The 26,240-nt window shown below is 46.9% G+C and overlaps 1 protein-coding gene across 1 annotated transcript in view; it reads right to left on the bottom strand.

Moving 5' to 3' along the window:
- Muc16 (mucin 16, cell surface associated) overlaps window positions 1-26,240 on the bottom strand; it is a 100,685-nt gene that overhangs the window by 69,734 nt on the left and 4,711 nt on the right. The window contains 18 exon segments of the mRNA XM_045139403.1: window positions 987-1,022; window positions 1,130-1,302; window positions 2,215-2,282; window positions 2,479-2,603; window positions 3,377-3,433; window positions 4,584-4,619; window positions 4,727-4,899; window positions 5,820-5,887; window positions 6,084-6,289; window positions 6,982-7,038; window positions 8,592-8,764; window positions 9,689-9,756; window positions 9,953-10,077; window positions 14,092-14,148; window positions 14,354-14,389; window positions 14,496-14,668; window positions 15,755-15,822; window positions 16,026-16,150. Of these exon segments, the coding sequence (XP_044995338.1) occupies window positions 987-1,022; window positions 1,130-1,302; window positions 2,215-2,282; window positions 2,479-2,603; window positions 3,377-3,433; window positions 4,584-4,619; window positions 4,727-4,899; window positions 5,820-5,887; window positions 6,084-6,289; window positions 6,982-7,038; window positions 8,592-8,764; window positions 9,689-9,756; window positions 9,953-10,077; window positions 14,092-14,148; window positions 14,354-14,389; window positions 14,496-14,668; window positions 15,755-15,822; window positions 16,026-16,150 (1,824 nt within the window).

Genomic DNA, 26,240 nt, shown 5'->3' with positions numbered 1-26,240 from the left:
TGCTTACCAAACTGCCCAGTCAGCATATCCCTTAATGTTCATACCTTTATATTAATGCTACTCTTTCTTCTGAATAGAGAAGCTTCTCTTTTAGAAACTTTTTTTTTGTTATTTTTATTAATTTGAGAGCGACAGACAAAGAGGCAGAGAGAGAGAGAGAGAGAGAGAGAGGGAGAGAATGGGCGCGCCAGGGCCTACAGCCACTTCAAACGAGCTCCAGACGCATGCGCCCCCTGTGCATCTGGCTAACGTGGGTCCCGGGGAATCGACCCTTGAACCAGGGTCCTTAGGCTTCACAGGCAAGCGCTTAACCGCTAAGCCATCTCTCCAGCCCAGAAGCTTCTCTTTTAGATGACAGTGACATTGTTATGACACTTAAGGCACATGGTGCTGAGAAGAAGTGACAGAGGAGTGCTCAGCACTGAAACATCTCTATCACACCTTCCAAGGCTCAGGCTCCATTGCGGAAGAGGTGGTCAAAAGAATGTAAGAGCCAAAGGAAGGGTAGGACTCCTTACAACGTGCTCCTCCAGACACAAAATGGTCTGGATATCCATGACCTCACAGTGCCTGACACTACCTACACAAGACCATCATAAGAGGAGGAAAAGATGATGACATCACCATAAAAGAGGGCAAGAAAACTGAGTGAGGGGGGAGGAGATATGATGGATTGTGGAGTTTCAAAGAAGAAAGTGGGTGGGGGGAATTACCCTGAGGTATTGCCTAGAATTATGTCAGTTGTCAATAAGTAAATGAACGAAATATAAACAAAATTACCTAAGTGTTAGAGTGGGGCCATTGCCTATGTTAAGAGATCAGGAAGATACCCATCGCTGGGTCCTTTTAAAATCTAAATTTTTGTTCACCCCAGGCTGGAAGCGACAGGAGTATTTCAAATGGAGAAAATAGGCTTTTGTTTTCATTCCTCTCTTAGGGAAAGGGCTTAAAGGAGTGACAGAAAATTAGGGAGACATGATACTCACACACTGGAGTGGTGGGCGCAATCCTGTGTGTGTAACCTGCAGAGTTAATAAAGAAAGACAATGAAAACAGGCTAGGATGAGGGAATGGAGGGCTGGGGACGTGGGGACCCTCACACTGCGAATGTCGCGTGGCTGCTCCTCACCGTTGACATAGAGACTGGTCTGGTCCAGGGTGTAGGGGCCCAGCTGGGTGATGCCACGCGTCAGCCTGCTCAGCTCCCAGTATACCCGCTCCCGGTCCAGCTCGGGGCTCGTGGGGTCAGAGCGGTAGGCGCAGACGCTGTCCACCCCTGTAGCTGCTCTGTTCTGCTCTGGCCTGGGAAAGACAGGTAGAGACGTGGGTGATGAATGGATTACCTAGGCAGGGATTCTACGATGCCTGGAGAGGACAGGAAGGGTCCAGAGGAAAGGAGGTGTTTTAGTGATCTGAGAGGCTAGGTGTGCACTGACTTGTGGTCCTGCGCAGACATGGAGTCACAGATTTTCATGTATTTGGATACTGAAATCTACATTGTCATGTGATGGGGATCAGAGAGGTTATTCATGAGTCACATGAAGGGCACTGGTTGAGGCACTGAAGGCTAAAATCAGAGATTTATCCTTTTTTTCGGGGGGGAGGATTTTCCAAGTAGTGTATCACTGTAGCTCAAGGTGATCTGGAAGTTTCTCTGTAGTCACTGGGTGGCCTCAAACTCAGAAAGACCCTCTTTCCTTTGCCTCATGCTGTGATTAAAGGCATGCAACACTACAACTCAAGAGAAATCCTGGGGAAAGATTTATATTTATTTTATTTTATTTTATTTATTTATTTTTATTTTTCAATGTAGTTTCTTGCTGTGGTCTTGGTTGAACTGGAATTCACTAAGTATTCTCAGAAGGCCTAGGACTCCTGGCCATCCTTCCCCTGCCTCCAAGGTGCTGAGATTAAAGGCATGTGGCCCCACAACTGGCTTCTGGGGACCCATTTCAAAGCTGAAAGGAAATACTATTTATTCTAAAATGAGGAAAGAGAAGAGGAAATTCAGAATGGATAGGTAAGGGAAGACTTCAGATTGGTGGGTTGTAGATTTTGGGGGTAGCTGAGGGGAAGGGGATATAACAAGATTTGTTGTAGGAGTTTCCCAAATTCCCCTGACCAGTGACATCTGTAGGGCAGTTAGGATGTGGAACAAATTCCTAAGTCTGGAAAGACTTACAGGCTCCCTGGCCTGCTATTGCAAGCACTCACCTGAGCAGGGTCAGGCTGCACTCGGAATACAGGGGCCCCACACTGGTCTTGTTGAACAAGCGCCTGAGCTGTGGAGGCAGAGGAGGAGGTGAAGGGGAAGGCTGCAGGAGTGGGGGTGGGGCAGGCGTGAGGAAGCAGAGCTGGCATCAGTGAGGCGGGCTAAGCTAGGCTTGGTCTCTAGCAGGTGCATGGCACGGGGAGGGTGGGCATGGAGACTGGGTCGCGTCTCGCTTGGGGACTGTGCGCAGGGAGCGTGGCTCTCACCAGGCCCTTCAGGACTCTCTGAGTGGTGTTGAACTTCAGGGATCCAGGGGGAGCCATGTCGTCCTCGTACTTGAGGTTCGTGAGGGTGAAGTTGATGGTGAAGGGCACCAGAGGAGATGCTGGCACTGCAGAGGGGGCGGGAGAAACACATCGCCTGAGCTCACGTTGCTCCATGAACGTGAACCTGACTCGCGCCAGTGTGAATCTTCCAGCACAGGAAAGGTCTTCCTTCAGGCAGGTCGATGCCCTCAGGGATGAGATCATAAACTAACATTCCCTGGGTGGCTCACCCTTAAGGTTGTGTAGGGATCATCTTTTGGAGTGGGATGGGGTAAGTAAGTCCATATATCCATGTTCCAAAAGATGTCACCTTTTCCTGATCTTTTACTTTTGCTCTAATCATTGTTCTGAGACCTACATGTTTATTGCTTTCCAAATTCTTTGAGGACTAGACGGATGGCTTCGTGGTTAAGGGCCCTGTCTGAAAAGCCTACGGACCATAGCAGAGACACAAATGCATCAAGTGTCAACAGCCATGATGCAAACAGCCAGAGCTCAAACTGCTGCTGCTGCACACACCTTTGGGTCACAGTACAAGATCCCTGCCCCCAGAGCCACGCCCTCCAGCAGATTGCTAGAGACCAAGGGAGAAAGCTTAACCTTAACCAAACACCCCTGAGGCTGTGGGGGACATGCATTCACATTCAAACTCTCACATTCTGAAATGCTTGTTGCTGGGTTTCAGGTTGGTATTGAAAGAAATCTTAGTAACTTGGAAAACCCCTGTGAGATTCACCCAAGTTCATCTCTGGGCTTCTCCATGAGTTTCAACCTGCCTCAACCTCCTTCCTGCAATAACTAGAAAAACTGGAAGCCCCTTGCAGAGAAGACTGCTCACCAGTGGGACTGGAGAAGGGCGTTGATGTCGTTGAAGAAACAACGTTCACCACAGAAGCTGGGGAGGAAAAGCACACCAGTGTAAAACCATATTGCTGAAGACTCCGTATATACTTGGGCTGCAGTGTCACTGAGAAATCCTGCTGGGGCTGAGCTGACAACCTCCTTCTGCAGACCAGCTGTCAGAAAGCTGGTAGAAGCCACTTTGCATGCAGTTCAATGGGAGGCAGAAAAGTCACCAGTGGAGATACTCAACAGTGGACATTGCAAGAATTAAATTTGGCAAGCCAGACCAAATGAGCCAATGGGTGCAATAGTGGCACGTCTGTCATGGTGGAAACCAACCATTCTCTAATTGGATTGGATGCCCTCTGCATGGTGGGAATGCATCTCTGATGCTTAAAACCTACACCAATGGTCACCATGAATCCTAGGTGTGTATCATCTCTTTGTGTCTGGCTAAATGTTTATAGCATGATTAGCAAACTGCCCACTCACCATATCCCTTACCATTCATACCCTTATATTAATGCTAGTCTTTCTTCTGGTTAGAGAAGCTTCTCTTTTAGATGACAGTGACATTGTTATGACACTTAATGCACCATGGTGCTGAGAAGAAGTGACAGAGGGGTGCTCAGCACTGAAACATCTCTATCACATCTTCTGAGGCTCAGTATCCATGGCAGAAGAAGTGATCGAAAGAATGCAAGAGGCAAATAAAGGGTTGAACTCCTTACAACATTGTCCTCCACACACAAAATTGCCAGGATATTCATGAACTTATACTGCCTAACACTACCTACATAAGGCCATCATAACAGGAGGAATAAATGATGACATCACAATAAAAGAAAGCAAGAAAACTGAGTGAGGGGGAGGAGATATGATGGATTGTGGAGTTTCAAAGAAGAAAGTGGGGGGAGAGAGGGAATTACCTTGAGGTATTGCCTAGAATTATGGCAGTTGTCAATAAATAAATGAATGAAATATAAACAAAATTACCTAAGTGTTAGAGTGGGGCCATTGCCTATGTTAAGATATCACGAAGGTACCCACCACTGAGTGTTTTAAAAATCTAAATTTTTGTTCACCCCAGGCTGGAAGTGAAAGGAGTGTTTGAAATGGACAAAATAGGCTTTTGTTTTCTTTCCTCTCTTAGGGAAAGGGCTTAAAGGAGTGGCAGAAAATTAGGGAGACATGATACTCACACACTGGAGTGGTGGGCGCAATCCGGTGTGTGTAGCCTGCAGAGTTAATAAAGAAAGACAATGAAAACGGGCTGGGATGAGGGAATGGAGGTCTGGGGACGTGGGGACCCTCACACAGTGAAGGGGTCGTGGCTGCTCCTCACCATTGACATAGAGACTGCTCTGCTCCAGGGTGTAGGGGCCCAGCTGGGTGATGCCACGCGTCAGCCTGCTCAGCTCCCAGTATACCCGCTCCCGGTCCAGCTCGGGGCTCGTGGGGTCAGAGCGGTAGGCGCAGACGCTGTCCACCCCTGTAGCTGCTCCGTTCTGCTCTGGCCTGAGAAAGACAGGTAGACACGTGGTGATCAATGGATTACCTAGGCAGGGATTCTGCGATGCCTGGAGAGGACAGGAAGGGTCCAGAGGAAAGGAGGTGTTTTAGTGATCTGAGAGGCTAGGTGTGCACTGACTTGTGGTCCTACGCAGACATGGAGTCACAGATTTTCATGTATTTGGATACTGAAATCTACATTGTCATGTGATGGGGATCAGAGAGGTTATTCATGAGTCACATGAAGGGCACTGGTTGAGGCACTGAAGGCTAAAATCAGAGATTTATCCTTTTTTTCGGGGAGGGGGAGGATTTTCCAAGTAGTGTATCACTGTAGCTCAAGGTGATCTGGAAGTTTCTCTGTAGTCACTTGGTGGCCTCAAACTCAGAAAGATCCTCTTTCCTTTGCCTCATGCTGTGATTAAAGGCATGCAACACTACAACTCAAGAGAAATCCTGGGGAAAGATTTATATTTATTTTATTTTATTTTATTTGATTTATTTATTTTTATTTTTCAATGTAGTTTCTTGCTGTGGTCTTGGTTGAACTGGAATTCACTAAGTATTCTCAGATGGCCTTGGACTCCTGGCCATCCTTTCCCCTGCCTCCAAGGTGCTTAGATTAAAGGCATGTGGCCCCACAACTGGCTTCTGGGGACCCATTTCAAAGCTGAAAGGAAATACTATTTATTCTAAAATGAGGAAAGAGAAGAGGAAATTCAGAATACATAGGTTAGGGAAGACTTCAGATTGGTGGGTTGTAGATTTTGGGGGTAGCTGAGGGGAAGGGGTTATAACCAGATTTGTTGTAGGAGTTTCCCAAATTCCCCTGACCAGTGACATCTGGAGGGCAGTTAGGATGTGGAACAAATTCCTAAGTCTGGAAAGACTTACAGCCGCCCTGGCCTGCTATTGCAAGCACTCACCTGAGCAGGGTCAGGCTGCAGTCGGAATACAGGGGCCCCACACTGGTCTTGTTGAACAAGCGCCTGAGCTGTGGAGGCAGAGGAGGAGGTGAAGGGGAAGGCGGCAGGAGTGGGGGTGGGGCAGGCGTGAGGAAGCAGAGCTGGCATCAGTGAGGCGGGCTAAGCTAGGCTGGGTCTCCGGCAGGTGCATGGCACGGGGAGGTTGCCCATGGAGACTGGGTCGCGTCTCCCTTGGGGACTGTGCGCAGGGAGCGTGTCTCTCACCAGGCCCTTCAGGACTCTCTGAGTGGTGTTGAACTTCAGGGATCCAGGGGGAGCCATGTCGTCCTCGTACTTCAGGTTCGTGAGGGTGATGTTGATGGTGAAGGGCACCAGAGGAGATGCTGGCACTGCAGAGGGGGCAGGAGAAACACATCGCCTGAGCTCACGTTGCCCCGTGAACGTGAACCTGACACGTGCCAGTGTGAATCCTCCAGCACAGGAAAGATCTTCCTTCAGGCAGGTCGATGCCCTCAGGGATGAGATCATAAACTAACATTCCCTGGGTGGCTCACCCTTAAGGTTGTGTAGGGATCGTCTTTTGGAGTGGGATGGGGTAAGTAAGTCCATATATCCATGTTCCAAAAGATGTCACCTTTTCCTGATCTTTTACTTTTGCTCTAATCATTGTTCTGAGATCTACATGTTTATTGCTTTCAAAACTCTTTGAGGTCTAGACAGATGGCTTCGTGGTTAAGGGCCCTGTCTGCAAAGCCTACGGACCATAGCAGAGACACAAATGCATCAAGTGTCACCTGCCATAATGCAAACAGGCAGAGCTCAAACTGCTGCTGCTGCACACACCTTTGGGTCACAGTACAAGATCCTGGCCTCCAGAGCCACGCCCTCCAGCAGGTTGCTAGAGACCAAGGGAGAAAGCTTAACCTTAACTAAACACCCCTGAGGCTGTGGGAGACATGCATTCACATTCAAACTCTCACATTCTGAAATGCTGGTTGCTGGGTTTCAGGATGTTATTGAAAGAAATCTTAGTAACTTGGAAAACCCCTGTGAGATTCACCCAAGCTCATCTCTGGGCTTCTCTGTGAGTTTCCACCTGCCTCAACCTCCTTCCTGCAATAACTAGAAAAACTGGAAGCCCCTTGCAGAGAAGACTGCTCACCAGTGGGACTGGAGAAGGGCGTTGATGTCGTTGAAGAAACAACGTTCACCACAGAAGCTGGGGAGGAAAAGCACACCAGTGTAAAACCATATTGCTGAAGACTCCGTATATACTTGGGCTGCAGTGTCACTGAGAAATCCTGCTGGGGCTGAGCTGACAACCTCCTTCTGCAGACCAGCTGTCAGAAAGCTGGTAGAAGCCACTTTGCATGCAGATCAATGGGAGGCAGAAAAGTCACCAGTGGAGATACTCAACAGTGGACATTGCAAGAATTAAATTTGGCAAGCCAGACCAAATGAGCCAATGGGTGCAATAGTGGCACGTCTGTCATGGTGGAAACCAACTGCCCTCTAATTGGACTGGATGCCCTCTGTATGGTGGGAATGCATCTCGGATGCCCTAAAACCTACGCCAATGGTCACCATGAATCCTAGGCATGTAACATCTCCTTGTGTCCGGCTAAATGTGTACAGTATGCTTACCAAACTGCCCAGTCAGCATATCCCTTAATGTTCATACCTTTATATTAATGCTACTCTTTCTTCCGAATAGAGAAGCTTCTCTTTTAGAAACTTTTTTTTTGTTGTTATTTTTATTTATTTGAGAGCGACAGACAAAGAGGCAGAGAGAGAGAGAGAGAGAGAGAGAGAATGGGTGCGCCAGGGCCTACAGCCACTTCAAACGAGCTCCAGACGCATGCGCCCCCTGTGCATCTGGCTAAAGTGGGTCTCAGGGAATCGACACTTGAACCAGGGTCCTTAGGCTTCACAGGCAAGCGCTTAACCGCTAAGCCATGTCTCCAGCCCAGAAGCTTCTCTTTTAGATGACAGTGACATTGTTATGACACTTAAGGCACCATGGTGCTGAGAGGAAGTGACAGAGGAGTGCTCAGCACTGAAACATCTCTATCACACCTTCCAAGGCTCAGGCTCCATTGCAGAAGAAGTGATCGAAAAGAATGCAAGAGGCAAAGAAAGGGTTGAACTCCTTACAACATTGCTCCTCCAGACACAAAATTGCCAGGATATTCATGAACTTATACTGCCTAACACTACCTACATAAGGCCATCATAAGAGGAGGAATAAGATGATGACATCACAATAAAAGAAGGCAAGAAAACTGAGTGAGGGGGGAGGAGATATGATGGATTGTGGAGTTTCAAAGAAGAAAGTGGGGGGAGAGAGGGAATTACCCTTGGGGTATTGCCTAGAATTATGTCAGTTGTCAATAAATAAATGAACGAAATATAAACAAAATTACCTAAGTGTTAGAGTGGGGCCATTGCCTATGTTAAGATATCAGGAAGATACCCATCGCTGGGTCCTTTTAAAATCTAAATTTTTGTTCACCCTAGGCTGGAAGCGACAGGAGTATTTGAAATGGAGAAAATAGGCTTTTGTTTTCATTCCTCTCTTAGGGAAAGGGCTTAAAGGAGTGACAGAAAATTAGGATGACATGATACTCACACACTGGAGTGGTGGGTGCAATCCTGTGTGTGTAACCTGCAGAGATAATAAAGGAAGACAGTGAAAACGGGCTAGGATGAGGGAATGGAGGGCTGGGGATGTGGGGACCCTCACACAGCGAAGGTCGCGTGGCTGCTCCTCACCGTTGACATAGAGACTGCTCTGGTCCAGGGTGTAGGGGCCCAGCTGGGCGATGCCACGCGTCAGCCTGCTCAGCTCCCAGTATACCCGCTCCCGGTCCAGCTCGGGGCTCGTGGGGTCAGAGCGGTAGGCGCAGACACTGTCCACCCCTGTAGCTGCTCCGTTCTGCTCTGGCCTGGGAAAGACAGGTAGAGACGTGGGTGATGAATGGATTACATGGTGGGGAGGGTGGAATCTTGGATGCCTGGAGAGGACTGGAAGGGTCTTCAGGAAAGGAGGTGTTTTGGTGCAGAACTGAGAAGCTAGGTGTGCATTGGTTTGTGGCACTGAGCAGACATGGAGTCACAGATTTTCATGTATTTGGAGACTGAAATCTACATTCTCATGTGATGGGGATCAGAGAGGTTATTCATGAGTCACATGAAGGGCACTGGTTGAGGCACTGAAGGCTAAAATCAGAGATTTATCCTTTTTTTCGTGGGGGAGGGGAGTTTCCAAATAGTGTATCACTGTAGCTCAAGGTGATCTGGAAGTTTCTCTGTAGTCACTGGGCGGCCTCAAACTTACAAAGACCCTCTTACCTTTGCCTCCTGCTGTGATTAAAAGCATGCAACACTACAAACTAAGAGAACTCCTGGGGAAAGATTTATCTTTATTTTATTTTATTTTATTTATTTATTTTCATTTTTCAAGGTAGTTTCTTGCTGTAGTCTTGGTTGAGCTGGAATTCACTATGTGTTCTCAGATGGCCTTGGACTCCTGGCCATCCTTTCCCCTGCCTCCAAGGTGCTTAGATTAAAGGCATGTGGCCCCACAACTGGCTTCTGGGGACCCATTTCAAAGCTGAAAGGAAATACTATTTATTCTAAAATGAGGAAAGAGAAGAGGAAATTCAGAATGGATAGGTAAGGGAAGACTTCAGATTGGTGGGTTGTAGATTTTGGGGGTAGCAGAGGGGAAGGTGTTATAACTGGATTTGATGTAGGAGTTTCCCAAATTCCCATGACCAGTGACATCTGGAGGGCAGTTAGGATGTGGAACAAATTCCTAAGTCTGGAAAGACTTACAGGCTCCCTGGCCTGCTATTGCAAGCACTCACCTGAGCAGGGTCAGGCTGCAGTCGGAATACAGGGGCCCCACACTGGTCTTGTTGAACAAGCGCCTGAGCTGTGGAGGCAGAGGAGGAAGTGAAGGGGAAGGCGGCAGGAGTGGGGGTGGGGCGGGCGTGAGGAAGCAGAGCTGGCATCAGTGAGGCGGGCTAAGCTAGGCTGGGTCTCCGGCAGGTGCATGGCACGGGGAGGTTGGGCATGGAGACTGTGTCGCGTCTCGCTTGGGGACTGTGCGCAGGGAGCGTGGCTCTCACCAGGCCCTTCAGGACTCTCTGAGTCGTGTTGAACTTCAGGGATCCAGGGGGGGCCATGTCGTCCTCGTACTTGAGGTTCGTGAGGGTGAAGTTGATGGTGAAGGGCACCAGAGGAGATGCTGGCACTGCAGAGGGGGCGGGAGAAACACATTGCCTGAGCTCACGTTGCTCCGTGAATGTGAACCTGACTCGCGCCAGTGTGAATCTTCCAGCACATGAAAGATTTTCTTTCAGGCAGGTTGGTGCCCTCAGGGATTATATCATAAACTAACATTCCCTGGGAGGCTCAACCTTAAGGGTTTGTCGTGGGATGGGTTAAGTAAGTCCATATAGCTAAATTCTAAATATGTAACCTTTTCTATAATCTTTTTTCTTTTACTCTAATCGTTGTTCTGAGATTTACAGAACAATAATACGATTTAAAAACTCTTGATGGGGAGATGGCTTAGCAGTTAATGCACTTGTCTGCAAAGCCCTATGTGCAGTGCTCAACTGTGCAGATCCCACGTAGGCCAGATGCACACAGTGACGTAAGTGCCCATGTGCTCAGGGCTGCGTAGATGTATGGAGTTTGATTTCAGGTGCTGGAGGCTGTGGTATGCCAATTCTCTCTCTCTATCTCTCTTTCTTCTCTCTCTCTCTCATAAAAATCTCTTTGAGGAAACACATATCCTTTACTTTCACGAATCTGACTATTTTGAAAAATGGTTATTGCTGTCTAGTGATTTATCATGATTCTCATTTTCAGAGGTGAGCCAGTGGTATATGAGAAAATTTGCTCTGGTCCATACACACTGGTAAAAAGCAGAACTGAATATAAATATGACCACACTATTTTATGCATATCACTTGTGTATTATGTGTATGAGATTGAACTTTTGCACTGGATTCTGACTTAAAAAACAATATTTTTATCTACTTATTTGAGAGAGGGAAAGAGAGAAAGAGTGTTTGGGCACACCAGCGCCTCCAGCCTCTGCAGACAGACTGGAGACTGCGCCCCCTTATGCATCTGGCTTACATGGGTCCTGGGGGATCGAACCTTTGGCTTTTCAGGCAAGCACTTTAGCTGCTAAGCCATCTCTCAATCTCCTAGATTCTGATTTAAAATATATATACATTTTATTTTTATTTATTCCAGGTAGGGATAGAGAGAGATAGAGAATGTGTGCACCAGGGCTACAAGCCACTGAAAATGCACTCTACTTTATGCATCTGGCTTTATGTGGGTAGTTGGGAACTGAACTTGGGTTGTTAGGCATTGTGGGTAAGTTCCTCAACTGCCGAGCCATCTTTTCAGCCCAGATTCTGATTTTTAGTGATATTGATAACATTTTCAGGTCTTCTTTTTGTTTATTTTTATTTATTTATTTATTTGAGAGCGAAAGACTGAGAGAGAAAGAGATAGAGACAAAAAGAGAGGGAATGGGCGTCCCAGGGCCTCCAGCCACTGCGAACGAACTCCAGACGCGTGCGCCCCCTTGCGCATCTGGCTAACGTGGGTCCTGGGGAATCGAGCCTCAAACCAGGATCCCTATGCTTCACAGGCGAGTGCTTAACCGCTGAGCCATCTCTCCAGCCCGTGTTATTGACACCATTTTACATGCTGTGTGTCAACGACATTCTCAACATGAACCCTGTGAGCTTGAATGTGTGATGCTGTGTCGTACAAGTGCGCCTTGCAGAAACGCCCTGTGCGGCCAGACCTCTTGTCAAACAAGGCAGATTGTCATTCACTAGTGAATCCCAGTGGTGGACAGACGGATTTTCCTTGCCCTATTTTGAAATATTGCTGGTGATTTTGACAGTCTTGCCAACGAAAAAGTTTTAGATCAGGGTGCGACAAACATAGGATAATTAGACACAGAAATGACCATGAGGTGTGTTTGTTGGGAAAAAAAAAAAAAAATCAAACCTACCTGAATCATCTACTAAAAGTAAGTGTCTGATGAGTGTTTGGCTGTACGTGGGGTACATACATGACCCCCTCAGGGGACAGGGGATATTGAAGAGGATGTCAGAGGTAGAGGGCAGGAGGACATGACAAGGCTATTGCACTCATGAACTCACGGCAGCTGAGGTTACCTGCACGAGGCCTGCGTGTGACAAGGCCAGAGAACACTCTGCTAAGACGCCAGCCCTCTCCCTGAAGAGCTAATGACAATCAGTGGTGGCCGGGGGAGGTGGGGCCATTCTCTTCCCTGGTGTGCCCCTGGTAAGTGGTGGGAAGAAGAATACCGTGGAATTGGGGTGATACGGAAGGGTAATGCTGGGTGCAGGTGACCAAAATGTAATATTTTATGTATGAAAATGTCAATTTGAACCAGCAATTTTTAAAAAGAGAGAGGTGGAAGTCTTTGATTTGGAGTTTTTGACATTTAAATTTTTTTTTTTAATTTTAGAGAGAGAGAGAGAGACATACAGAGAAAAAATTGGAGCACCAGGGCCTCAGCCACTGAGATCGAACTCCAGATGTGTGCGCCACCTAGTGGTCATGTGCGACCTTGTGCTTGCCTCACCTTTGTGTGTCTGCCAAATGTGGGATCTGGAGAGTTGAACATGGGTCCTTAGGCTTCACAGACAAGTATCTTAACTGCTAAGCCATCTCTCCAGCCCTTGAGTGGTTTTTGTTTGTTTGTTTGTTTTTTTGTTTTTTGATGTAGGGTCTCACTCTAGCCCAGGCTGACCTGGAATTCACTCTGTAGTCTCAGGGTGGCCTCAAACTCATGGTGATCCCCCTGCCTCTACCCCCCAAGTGCTGGGATTAAAGGCATGCGCCACTATAGTAGGCCTTTGAGTGGTTTTTATGTTACTGTCAACATTCTGAAGTTATGCATCTTCAATGACATTTTCAAAATAAACACTGTAATCGCATTTATTCAGACAAGGTCTCATGTAGACCAGGCTGCTTTGAAATTCACTCTGTAGACATGGATGATCTTGATCTTTCTTCCATCTCCCATGTATGGGGATCACAACTGTCTGTCACTCTGCCTGATTTATGCCATGTTGCAGATTAAAACCAGAGCTTCTTGCACAATAGACAAAAATCTACCAACTTGGGCTGGAGAGATGGCTTAGCGGTTAAGCGCTTGCCTGTGAAGCCTAAGGACCCCAGTTTGAGGCTCGATTCCCCAGAACCCACACTAACCAGATGCACAAGGGGGCACACGCATCTGGAGTTCGTTTTCAGTGGCTGGAGGCATTGGTGCACGCATTCTCTCTTTCTCTCTCTCCCTCTTTCTCTCTCTGTCGCTCTCAAATAAAAATAAACAAAAATAAAATTTTAAAAAATATACCAACTTAGTTATGTCACTCACCAATCTCTTTAATTTTTAAGATCTGATAATTTAGCATAGCAGTGTAGTTTTTCAGGAATTTCTATGCTACATTCCATACAATATACTACAAAAAGTATACTACAACAACAAAAAAAAAAAAAAGGCAAATTGTCAGCAACTATTCAGTACCAATTGGTGAACCCAGATTTTTCCTCACCATGTTTTGAAATGCTTCTGGTATTTGTGATAGCTATCACAATAAAAAAAAATAAAATAAAACACTGTAGAGGGGATGGAATTAAACATCGAAAATTATCATGAAATACAGAAATGACCCTGCTGTCCAAGAGTTTGAACAAGTCAGACCTCCCTTAAAATTCTGCTGAACGAGTATGACTGTGGTTTGGTAGCTCTCAAGGAAGCTGATGATACACACGTGCATTAGGAGTAACTTCACTGATTCAGACAAGACTAACCAATTGCCTATTCACTTGGCCTGGCAAGAGGAATACTTAAGACAAGCTTTGGGTCCATTGCCTTGTTGATCCACTAATGACCTGGTCATTTTCTGAGATGGCATCTGGCACTTTAGCCATTATACACTAGGCATTCATTCTCAGCCAGCCACCCTGTTGGTGTGCATCCTTCCAAGGATTATGATTAGGAAACTGAGAGCCCACCAGCAAGGTTTAGAAACAGGTTCCAGAGATGCTGGGTGCCTGGGAATGAAAGGTGACTTGGGAAGTCTCCGTGAGATCCATCAAGCGTCAACCTTGGCCTCATCCAGGCTATGTCACGTCCTTTCCTCCTTCCTGTAGAGGTTTTAAGGAACCCCTGGGTGAAGAGAAGAGTCCCTACCTGTTGAACTGGAAAAGGTGGATGGCATCCTTGTAGAAACAAAGGTCCCCGTCGAAGCTGTGAAGAAAAACACCCCGGCGTTTAGCTTGGAGACCTCAGGAAGACATTGAGTCCCTGTGGACCCCAAACTAGCGGTGAGTTGGATGGATGAAATGATAACAGCTTGTTTTTTTTTTTTTTTTTTTTTTTTTTGCTTCATTTCATGCCAAAGATCAGGGAACTATAGGCTTGGTGGAGGTATAGGAAGGTTCCGTGTACTCACTCTTTGGGGTGGTAGACAGGATCTTGTGTGTGTAACCTGAGGAAGAAATGAAAGAAAATGGGGAAGGATGAGGAAATAAAGGCTAGAGAAGGGAATGTCCTGGCTCTGTAGTACAGCAAAGCAGACGAGGTCCTTGGCTCACCGTTGACGTAGAGACTGTTCTGGTCCAGGGTGTATGGACCCAGCCGGGTGATACCTTGGGTGAGCCTATTCAGCTCCCAGTACAGCTGCTCTCTGTCCAACTCACGGCCTGAGGGGTCGAGGAGGTGGGTGCAGACGGTGTCTACCCTAGTAGCTGTACCATCCTTTTCAGGCCTAGGAAAGGTATCGAAGAAGAGATGGTTGTAAATAAAATGCCCAGAAAAAGACCCCGAGATGCCTGGGGCAAGATCAGAAGCAGCCAGAGGAAATGAAAAGTCTGGCAGAGACTTACAAAGCTAGACTTAGATTTTTTAAAAAAATATATATATATTATTTATTTCTTTAAGAGAGAGAGAATGGGAGCTGGGCATGGTGGCGCATGCCTTTAATCCCAGCACTCGGGAGGCAGAGGTAGGAGGATTGCCAAGAGTTCGAGGCCACCCTGAGACTCCATAGTGAATTCCAGGTCAGCCTGAGCCAGAGTGAGACCCTATCTTGAAAAACCAACAAATAAATAAATAAATAAATAAATAAATATATATATATATATATATATATATATATATATATAGAGAGAGAGAGAGAGAGAGAGAGAGAGAGAGAGAGAGAGAAACAGAATAGGCATGCCAGGGCCTCCAGCCACTGCAAATTAACTCCAGATGCATGTGCCCCCTTGTGCATCTGGCTTACTTGGATCCTGGGGAATCAAACCCGGGATCCTTTTGGCTTTGCAGGCAAATGCCTTAACCACTAAGCCATCTCTCCAGCCCCTTAGGGTTTTTTTTTTTTTTTCTTTAGCTCACTATCATCCTGAGAAGTCATGAAGTCAAGGATTTTGTGGATTTCGAGACTAAAATTTATGTCCTCGTTCTATAAGAGTTGGACAACTCATATACGACATGGTTAAGGATTTGGATTAGGGAATTTCAGCAAATGGGAAAGGCATTTTTGTATTAATAGTAATCTTCAGGGCAGAGTTTAAGTGTGAAGACAATGCCCTTCGATTCCGACGGGAGGGAATGGAAGAGAAAATTCAGAATACGGGAGCAGAAGAGCAGCCTCGTCTTGCTGACATACTGCAGAATACGGGGTAATTGGGGAGTACATGGTAGGATTAGGCAACACCTTGGCACCAGTCAGTACTTCCCGATACCACGTGTGAAGTGGGCATGGAGCAGGGCCGTAGGAACGGAGCTGAACTAGTCCCTGGGTCTGAGAACCCGTTAAGGTGCCCGCTCACCGGCTCTTCCGAAGACTCACCTGAGCAGCGTTAGTCTGCAGTCAGAATACAGGCGGCCAACGCTGGTTTCATTGAACAGAACCCTGAGCTGTAGAGAAAGGAGGGGTGAGGAAAGGAGAGCTGAGTGAGCACAGGCAGGCCAGGGGAAGATACATAAGAAAAGATGAGTTGGCTTTGAATATGTGAAGGGCGCCGTGAGGTGGGCACGGTCTTCCCCCAGGAGGGTGATGTGGTACGCGGGTGGGACTTAGAACCGTGGGCGGGGTTGGGTGCAGAGAGCAAGACTCTCACCAGTCTCCGTAGGATTCTTTCGGTGGCATTGAACTTCGGGGACCCAGGCCGAGCCATCTCTCCTTCGTACTCCAAGTTAGTGATGGTGAAGTTGGTGGTGAACGGCACCAGGATGGGGCTTGCCGCTGCAGAGGGGAGAACAGGAAGATCGTCCCTCACTCTGTTGTTTCTCCGTGAAGGTGATCATGTGCCCAAGTGCAAATGTTAGCACTGGGGGGCATCTTTCTCAGGAGACACCCCCCCCCGGGTGAGCTTCCAACAAGAGGTACTGGAGGGCTCAAGCTGGAGAGATAGCTTAGTGGTTAAGGCATTTGCTTGCAAAGCCAAAGGACCCCAGTTTGATTCCCCAGGACCCACATAAGCCAGATGCACAAGGGGGCGCACGCCTTTGGAGTTTGTTTTCAGTGGCTGGAGGCACTGGCATGCCCATTCTCTCTCTCTGCCTCTTTTTTTCTGTCTCTCTCAAATAAACAAAAAATTAAAAAAGATCCAAACAACTAAAAGGTACTGGAGGGCTGGAGAGATGGCTTAGTGGTTAAGGCGCTTGCCTGCAAAGCCTAAGGACCCATGTTCAACTCTCCAGATCCCACGTAACCCAGACGCACACAGGTGAGGGAAGCGCAAGGTGGCGCGTGCCCACTAGGTGGTGTGAGCATCTGGCGTTCGAGTGCATTGGCTGAGACCCTGGTGCGCCAATTCTCTCTCTCTCTCTGTCTAAAATAAAATAAAACAAAACAAAATGAAATGAAATCAAGAGGTACTGGAGCTGGGGAAGTGGCTTGATTGGTAAAGTGCTTGTGTGGCAAGTATGAGGATGGGAATTGAATCCACGGACCGCTGGGTGTAGAGGTGCATGCCTGTAACCCCAGAACTTGAGAGACTGAGAAATGAGGATAGCTGCGGCTTACTCCAGGCCAATGGGAGTCCCTGCCTCAAATAAAGGTGGGTGGCGTTCCTGAGGAAAGGTACCAGAGGTTGTCTTCTGCTCTTCACACATAAGGACACGCATGTTAACGCACACTTGGACACATACAGACACGCGTGCATTCATGCATACACACAAACGCACAAAGCATTTCATACTCCATGCACTGGTCGACGTTCTTGACGTGCATTAATGTTGTTGCTTCGGACGCAGGCAGTCGTATAATGCCAACTTCACAGATTCAACAAGCGAAGGGATGGAAATTGAAACAGCTTGTCGCAACTCACGCAACGCAGGCGTCGCAGAGCCCAGTCTGAATGCAGGGCTCCTTCTGGTAGTGATTATTCACTTCCTATGCACTCAGTATATGCCATCTGCTTTTTAAGATTTTTATTTATTTATTTATTTATCTGAGACAGAGAGGGAGGGAGGGAGAAAGAGAGAGAGAGAATGGGTGCACCAGACCTCCAGCCTCTGCAAACGAACTCCAGACACGTGCGCCCCCTTGTGCATCTGGCTAACGTGGGTCCTGGGGAGTCGAGCCTCGAACCAGGGTCCTTAGGCTTCACAGGCAAGCGCTTAACCGCTAAGCCATCTCTCTAGCCCCCTCTCTGTGATTTTTAAACACTTATTTCTCTCTGTCTCTCTGTGTGTTCTCTTTCTCTCTCTCTCATTCTCTGTGTGTCTCTCTTTTCTCTCTCTCTGCTTGCAAATAAATAAAATTTAGAAAGAAAGAAAGAAAGAAAGAGAGCAGAAGAACAATACAGGAAGAAGCCTGACATCTTTCTCTGGCCTATGCATACATAGGTATCTGTGTACATGTTTACATACGTGCGTGTACCACACAAACATGCACACCACATACTACACCCCACACCAAGAAAATCGAGTTTTCAATGTACACGTAGTTTGTTTCTTGTTATTATTCCCTAAATAATACAACATGCATTCACATTCTATAAGGATTATATGTCTTCTAGAAGTGATTTAAAGCACAACAGAGAATTGAATAAGTTATATGCCATTTTATATAAGAAAGTGAGTAGACTGGACAAGAGTTACATTCCTGGGCTGTAGGCATGGTTTAGCGGTTAAGGCCCTTGCCTGCAAAGCCAAAGGACCTATGTTCGATTCCCCAGGACCCACGTTAGCCAGATGCACAAGGGACGCATGTATCTAGGATTTGTTTGCAGTGGCTGAAGGCCCTGGTGCGCCTATTCTCTCTCTCTCTCCCTCTTTCTCTGTCAAATAAATCAATAAAAATAAAATATTTTCAAAAAAAGAGGGCTGGAGGGATGGGTTAGTGGTGAAGTGCTTGCCTGGGAAGCCTAAGGACCCCAGTTCAAGGCTCAATTTCCCAGGACCCACGTTAGCCAGATGCACAAGGGGGCGCACACGTCTGGAGTTCATTTGCAGTGGCTGGAGGCCCTGGCGCACCCATTCTCTCTCTCCCACTTTCTGTCTCTGTCACTCTCAAGTAAATAAATAAAAATAAAAATCTTAAAAAAAAAAAAAGAATCACATTCCTGACCAAGATCTAGAATGGTTTTCTGGTGCTCAAACAGAATCCACAAGTTGAGTGCATTTGGAGATTGCTTCTTTCACACATGGACTCATTCAATAAATTGGGCTGGAGAGATGGCTTAGCGGTTAAGCGCTTGCCTGTGAAGCCTAAGGACCCCGGTTCGAGGCTCGGTTCCCCAGGTCCCACGTTAGCCAGATGCACAAGGGACGCATGCGTCTGGAGTTCGTTTGCAGAGGCTGGAAGCCCTGGCGTGCCCATTCTCTCTCTCTCCCTCTATCTGTCTTTCTCTCTGTGTCTGTCACTCTCAAATAAATAACTAAATGAATAATTAAAAAAAAAAAAAAAGCAGAAAGTGGGTATTGCCGGGCGCGGTGGTGCACGCCTTTCATCCCAGCACTCGGGAGGCAGAGGTAGGAGGATCGCCGTGAGTTTGAGGCCACCCTGAGACTACATAGTGAATTCCAGGTCAGTCTGAGCTAGAGTGAGACCCTACCTCAAACAAACAAAAGCAAACAAAAAGAAGAAGAAGAAATTGAGTACTAAGCAAGTGACAAGTACAAAAAGACCAAATAAGCCAAAACAGAAGCAAAATTCCATAAAGGAAATAATTATAGGGACACGACAGAGAAAATCCACAGGTCAAATGTAAACCGCATAGAGACCGCTGCTTCAAGGAAGGTGTCTGGAAAGTTCTTTCCGAGAAGATGACACTTAGTCTGGGAAATGCGAAAGGAGCTGGGGCAGTCGGTCTTCAGAGAGAGGCTGCACAGAGGTTGGCGTGCGGGAAGAAGCAACCAGAGTCCGGAGTGGCCCATGCGTAGGGAGGGAAGGAGGGAGCATGGCAGGCGAAGATTAGATAGTGAGCTGAGGACACACCGTGCGGTGTGCAACTTCCAGAAACTCCAGGGAGTAGGTTCTTACCTGTGGAAAAGGGAACGAGGGACGTGGAAAGTTCTGGAGAGAATGTAGAAATCACCGGAGCTGGGGAAAAAGAATGTGCAGAATATGATTGTGCCCCACACATGGTATAAGATGCCAAATGGAATTCAGGTTCTGTTTTGGGGTCACACCCAGCCTTTGCATGCGTGTTATGTGTGTGCTCTGGGGTTCTTAAGGAAGGGCTGTTGTCAATTTCCCTTCTGCAGAATGGGCTCAGGGAGGGAAGGTCCTAGGGATGTTGGGGATAGCTTAGCTTTGAATACTCACTGTTGGTGGTAGGGGTCTGAAATTGATGGATATAGCCTGCAGATGCTGCAGGTGGCAATCGAGAAACTTTCTGACATGCGCAGACAGGCAACGATGGCTACATGTTACTTGGCCCAGGTTATGAGACTTGTTCTCACATGCTAAGGATGTGACATCATCACCATTAATTTTACTAAAAATTATACAGCAGCAAGCGCCTACATTTTGGAGGGCACATACTATGCGCCAGCAATAATGCTCATTTTTTAATGAGTGTGTGCCCAAACTCTAGCCGTGAGGATAATTTAATCCTTTTTGCTTTCTTGGATTCCTTCACAAAAGTTTTATGATGCTAGCTTGGTTTTCACTTTTTTTTTTCTTTGTTTATTTATTTGAGAGCGACAGACACAGAGAGAAAGACAGATAGAGGGAGAGAGAGAGAATGGGCGCGCCAGGGCTTCCAGCCTCTGCAAACGAACTCTAGACGCGTGCGCCCCCTTGTGCATCTGGCTAACGTGGGACCTGGGGAACCGGGCCTCGAACCAGGGTCCTTAGGCTTCACAGGCAAGCGCTTAACCGCTAAGCCATCTCTCCAGCCCTTTTTTTGGCTTTTTGAGGTAGGGTCTCACTCTAGTCTAGGCTGACCTGGAATTCACTATAGAGTCTCAGGGTGGCCTCGAACTCATGGCGATCCTCCTACCTCTGCCTCCCGTGTGGTGGGATTAAAGGTGTGCACCACCACACCTGGCTCTACCTATATATATATATATATGGTATATATATATGGTATTTATCTATTTGAAAGAGAGAGAGATAGAGAGAGAGAATGGGTGTGCCAGAGCCTCCAGCCACTGCAAATGAACTCCAGACTCATGTGTCCCCTTGTGCATCTGGCTTACGTGGGTCCTGGAAAGTCGAACTGGGACCCTTTGGCTCTGCAGGCAAACGCTTTAGCCGCTAGGCCATCCCTCCAGCCCAGTTTTTACTTTTGTTACATGTGTATGGGTGTGTGCATGTGTTATCAGTGCAGGAGTATGTACTTGCTTATGTGCGTGTGTGCATGTGTGTGCATATGTATATGTACATATGAAGGATGGAGGTCTATGTCAGGGGTCTTCCTCAATTACTCTCTGCCCTTTTTTGGGGGGATGGATTCTCTCGCTGGATCTGGAACTCGCCAATTCACCTAGACTAACTGGCCAGCAAGTCCTGGGGTGCCCTCCTGCTCCCGCCCACCCAGCAGCGTGATTATAGGCACATGCCATGGCATCGTGCTTTTGTGTGGGTAATGTGGACGCTAACTCAGGTCCCCATGCTTGCATAGCAAGCACTTTAACTGAGCCATTTCCCCAGTCCCAGTTTGTTTGTGTGTGTGTGTGGGGGGGAGCTGCTGGGGGGTCAGGCATTGATTGAAATATAGCAGATTAAGCTGGGTGTGGTGGTGCGCACCTTTAACCCCAGCACTCGGGAGGCCAAGGTAGGAGGCTCGCTGTGAGTTCGAGGCTACCCTGAGACTATGTAGTGAATCCCAGGACAGCTTGGGCTAGAGAGGGACCCTACCTCGAAAACAAAACAAAAGAAAACCCAAAAAACAAAAAAACTGTGGCAGATTGAGGGGAAATATACATAGAAATAAAAATAGAGACACAGTAGAAAAATGATATGTATGTCTTGGAATATTCAGGAGAAACTGGGGGGAAAGGGATGAGATGGTATACAAAGGGAAAACTTGGAGGTCCGATGGATGCTATAATAAATGGATCAAACTTACAGAAGAGACTTTTTTCAGCCCTAAGGACGAAGCCCAGAGCCTTATGCACACTAGGCACTACCTCTGAGCTGCACTACCAGCTGAAGGAAAAGGAGGTTTTGTTTTATTTTGAAGGGAGGGTCTCACTTTAGTCTCAGGGTGGCCTTGAACTCTTGGCAATCCTCCTACCACTGCCCTCAAGTGCTGGGATTAAAGGCATGCGCCTCCACACCCAGCCTGGAAAAGAAGTTTTCTGTGACTATTTCCCTAGACCAGAGATTTCATTTCTCCTATTCTCTCTGACAAATGAAAATAAAGATTGAACCCAGAAAAAGCCCTGAAATTTATCAAGGTTTTCCCAACATCATCTCACTTAATTATGAGAACAATCTCCTTGTTTTGCTTTGCATACGTATGTATGTGTGATGTGTATACATGTGTCTTCTATGTGTGGGTGCGCATGTGTATGCGTTTGTGTGTGTGCATATAGGTCAGAGGTCAACAACAGGGGTCTTCCTTAATCATTCTGTACCACTTTTTCTTTGAGACAGGGTCTCTCACTAAACCCAGAGCTCACTGACTTGGGTAGACTTGCTGGCCAGCAAGCTGTAGGGGTCCTCCTGTTTCTGCTTCCCCAGCATTGGGAAGACAAGCAGATACCAGCACACCAAGCTTTTATTGTGGGTGCTGTGGATTTGAACTCAGAGCCTCACAGTTGTGTGACAAACACTTTATTGACAAAACTATCTCCCAGTCCTTGATTATAAGCACAATTGTACACCATGTTTTGTTTTGTTTTTTAATTTCTTTTGTTTATTTTTATTTATTTATTTGAGAGTGACAGAGAGAGAAAGAGGCAGATAGAGAGAGAGGGAGAACGGGCATGCCAGAGCCTCCAGCCACTGCAAACGAACTCCAGACGCGTGCGCCCTCTTGTGCATCTGGCTAACGTGGGTCCTGGGGAATCGAGCCTCGAACCGGGGTCCTTAGGCTTCACAAGCAAGTGCTTAACTGCTAAACCATTTCTCCAGCCCCATGTTTTTTTTTTTTAAGCTATTCTGGGACTGGAAGGATTGCTTAGTGGTTAAGGCGTTTGCCTGCAAAGCCAAAGGGCCCAGGTTCAATTCCTCAGGACCCATGTGGTCTCAGGGTAGCCTGGAACTCACGGCAATCCTCCTACCTCTGCCTCCCTAATGCTGGGATTAAAAGTGTGCGCCACCACGCCCGGCTATATTTTATCTTCTTGCAAAGACACACAGAACTGAGGTTTGCAGGACAAGAAAGGACAGGTAGCAGTAGCGTTCTAAGAACAGCAGGTGCAATAGCCCTTAGGATGGAGGAACGGGTATATGAACCATGGAAGAACAGATAGGAGGTTGGATTGGCCAGAGATAAGAGAGCAAGGGACCAAGTGGAAAAGTCCGAGGCCAGGCAACATCATACCCAGCTCATGCAACCAATTCATCGCCTTCTGGATGGGAATTGGTCTCGTGGGATGCAGAGATAGATCTGCCTACCTGTGGAGCCAGGAGTGGGGATCACCGAGGGAGAGAATCCAGGAGGAAATGTGGGATTTGCTGGAACTAGAGGAAAATACAACACGTATAAAGGTGGAGGTTTATAGAAGATAATGGAATCTGTAGCTCTGTTTTGAGACTTCTCTGGTCTGGGGTCAGGGCTGAGAACTTAGAGAATTGAGATACATTACCAGTTATCAAAAGGGGAGGTGCCAGGGACATAGGATTTAAAGGGACTTCAGAGAAAAATTACTTACTGCTTTTGGTGGGGATCAAGAACTGATGGTTATAACCTATAGAGGGACGAGGAGTAAGATGAAAGATTGAGGTTAGGAAAGCAGTGAGATCATATAGCAGGCCTATTTGAATATATGTGTGTTTATATACATGCATGTTGGGGATTTAGTTCAGGACCTTGCAATTGTTAGGGAAGTGCATCACCACTCATCTATAGTCTCAGCCTTTATTCCTTATTTTCAGTATTTGTGTGTGGGGGAGGAATCTTCATAATGTTTGCCAGTGTGATTCCTAGGATTCTATAACTTTAAGTTGAGATAAGGAGGGAGGAAAATAGAGAGAGAGAGAGAGAGAGAGAGAGAGAGAGAGAGAGAGAGAGAGACTAACTTATGTATAAAGGGGAAACTTAGATAAGTACCTTAACCACTCAGCCATCTCTCCAGACCTAAAGGGGAAACTTAGAGATTACTGTACATTTGGAGAATGAGAAGATACGATGATTTGAACAAATGTGGAACAGAACATGTATTTGGTGTTCTTTGAGACATGCCAGTAAAACACAACTGTTTAATTTTGTGATTTAGCCTTCTTGAAGTTCCTCTGTGTAGCTAGGGGTGCTGGTGTGCATCTGTCATCCAGGCACTGTGGAGGTGACAGGATCAAGGATAGCCTTGTCTACATGGCGAATTTAAGGCAAGCCTGGGCTGCATGACATCCTGTCTCAAAATACCCCAACCTTAATTTAATTAATTAAAGTCAATTGGTGTAGAGCAGGTGCAAAGCCTTTTGATTTGTTTTGGGTCATTCTAGTTTCACCTCATTTGAGCTCACAATAATTTTAGGTCTCAGTTGAATAAAAATATATTCCAAGCTAAAGCCTGCAGAGGGCACATGGATTTTCTGGGACCACTGAGTGAATAAAAGACAGAAGGCAAGTGAGACTGTGACTAGCCAAACTCCACTCTTAGGGCATTCAAGTCAGCTCCACTAGACTAGGGAAAGGTGACACTTGTTCCCATTCGTTCTTTCTTTCTCTCTCTTTTCTTCCTTCTTCCCCACTCTCTTCTTTCTTTTTTTTCCCCAAGGTATGGTCTCACTCTAGCCCAGGCTGACCTGGAATTCACTAATCTTAGGATGGCCGTGAACTCACGGCGATCCTCCTACCTCTGCCTCCCAAGTGCTGGGATTAAAGGCGTGCGCCACCACGTCTGGCACCCTTCCTTCTTTTCTTCTTCTTCTTTTTTTTTAGTTGTTTGTTTTGTTTTTGAAAGGGGGCTTTTCAAAATGTTGCTCAGGCTAGTTTTGAACTGATCCTTTTGCCTCGGCTTCTCAACTAGCTGGCCTGAAGGCACACAACATGACACCTAGTTGCGAATTCAGGCTTTAACTTACATGTTTAGAAAGCATCCAAAGTGTTTTTATGTGGACAGAGTTAAGCATTAGTTTATACTTGATATGTCTTTCTATGCTGAGATTTGGGGTTTGTTCCTGGTGGCTTAGTCTGTAGGACACCCTAGAAGTAAGAGATTTGGCTGGGCGTGGTGTTGCATGCCTTTAATCCCAGTACTCGGGAGGCAGAGGCAGGAGGATCACCATGAGTCCGAGGCCACCCTGAGACTACGTAGTGAATTCCAGGTCAGCCTGGGCTAGCGTGAGACCCTACCTTGAAAAAACAAAAAAACAAAACAAAACAAAAAGGTAAGAGACTGGGATTTAGTGAACTTGAAGCTTGACTATCAGCTGCCCCTCTTATTTTTTAATACTGATTAATTAAATTTATTGTAATAGTGTCATAGCATCCTAGACTGGCTTCAAGCTCACTATGTCGCTATAGATGACCTTGGATTCCTGATGTTTCCCTCCCACCTTCCGAATGGGGGGATGACAGTCAGATGCTGCCACATCTAGTTCTGTGTAGTTCTGGAGAAGACACTCTGCCAACTAGCTAAATAGCCATGGACTATTCCATTCCTTAGCTGATTAACCTTTGGAAAATGGATTCCTTATCTAGAAACCTCCCCTCCCACACCCTTCCATTTGTTTCAGTTCTTAAGGAACGGTAATGTCTGTGACATATGTCTCATGGGGTAGCTTGAGTGAGATCAGTGTTACGAAATATGTGTAAAGCTGTTGGTCCTGGGTCAATCAACATTCGCCTTTATGGCAGGCATCACTGTTGGTGTGGTTGCTAAGAGCGTTGTTACCAAGAACTTTATCACTACCAACACTACTAAGACATTTGCAGCCAGTTTCCTGGAGACGCGTGTGGTACCGTTTGGTCTCTGAAGAGTGAATGAAAGACTACACGTTACTAACATTACTATAAAGATGGGGAGATAGATGCGGAGCTGTGAGAAGGCCGTTTTATGATAAGAGGGAAGAAAACTGAACCTTCTAGAAACTCTAGGTTGCCTCAACCGCTATGAGGGAAACTACAGCATATGGAGACACATCTTGGAAGAAAGTGGGGACACCCTCCCTGGCCCCCCGGCCACAGCATGGCTACTCACCATTGACATAAAGACTGTTCCTATCAAGGGTATAGTTGCCCAGCTGGGTGACATTGTGGGTCAGCTGGCTCAGGTCCCAGTACAACTTCCGTCTGTCAAGCTTGGCACCCATGAGATCTGCTTGGTAGGTGCAGATCATGTCCACCTTGGTGCCTGTGTCTTCTTTACCAGCCCTGGGGGAAGGGTGACATGGGGACAGAGGGACATGCAGAGATAACGGAGAGGCGAGTATTCTCAACAGCACAGCTCCCCCCAACCTCCAGCTGTGCCTTGGTTTTCATGACAGAATGAGTCCCTGGGTTGTATCAGCTTGTGTGTGTGTGTGTGTGTGTGTGGTGCATGCATATAGAGTCCAAAGGTTGAAGCCTGGTGTCTTTCTCAATAACATTATTTAATTTTTTTTTTTTTAATTTGAGAGCGACAGACACAGAGAGAAAGACAGATAGAGGGAGAGAGAGAGAGAATGGGCACGCCAGGGCTTCCAGCCTCTGCAAACGAACTCCAGACGCGTGCGCCCCCTTGTGCATCTGGCTAACGTGGGACCTGGGGAACCGAGCCTCGAACCG

The sequence above is a fragment of the Jaculus jaculus genome, chromosome 21 (genome assembly GCF_020740685.1).
Source record: "Jaculus jaculus isolate mJacJac1 chromosome 21, mJacJac1.mat.Y.cur, whole genome shotgun sequence".
NCBI classification, from domain to species: Eukaryota; Metazoa; Chordata; class Mammalia; order Rodentia; family Dipodidae; genus Jaculus; species Jaculus jaculus.
The sequence above is the reverse complement of the archived record's forward strand: the minus strand, read 5'-3'. Positions and strand labels throughout refer to the sequence as shown.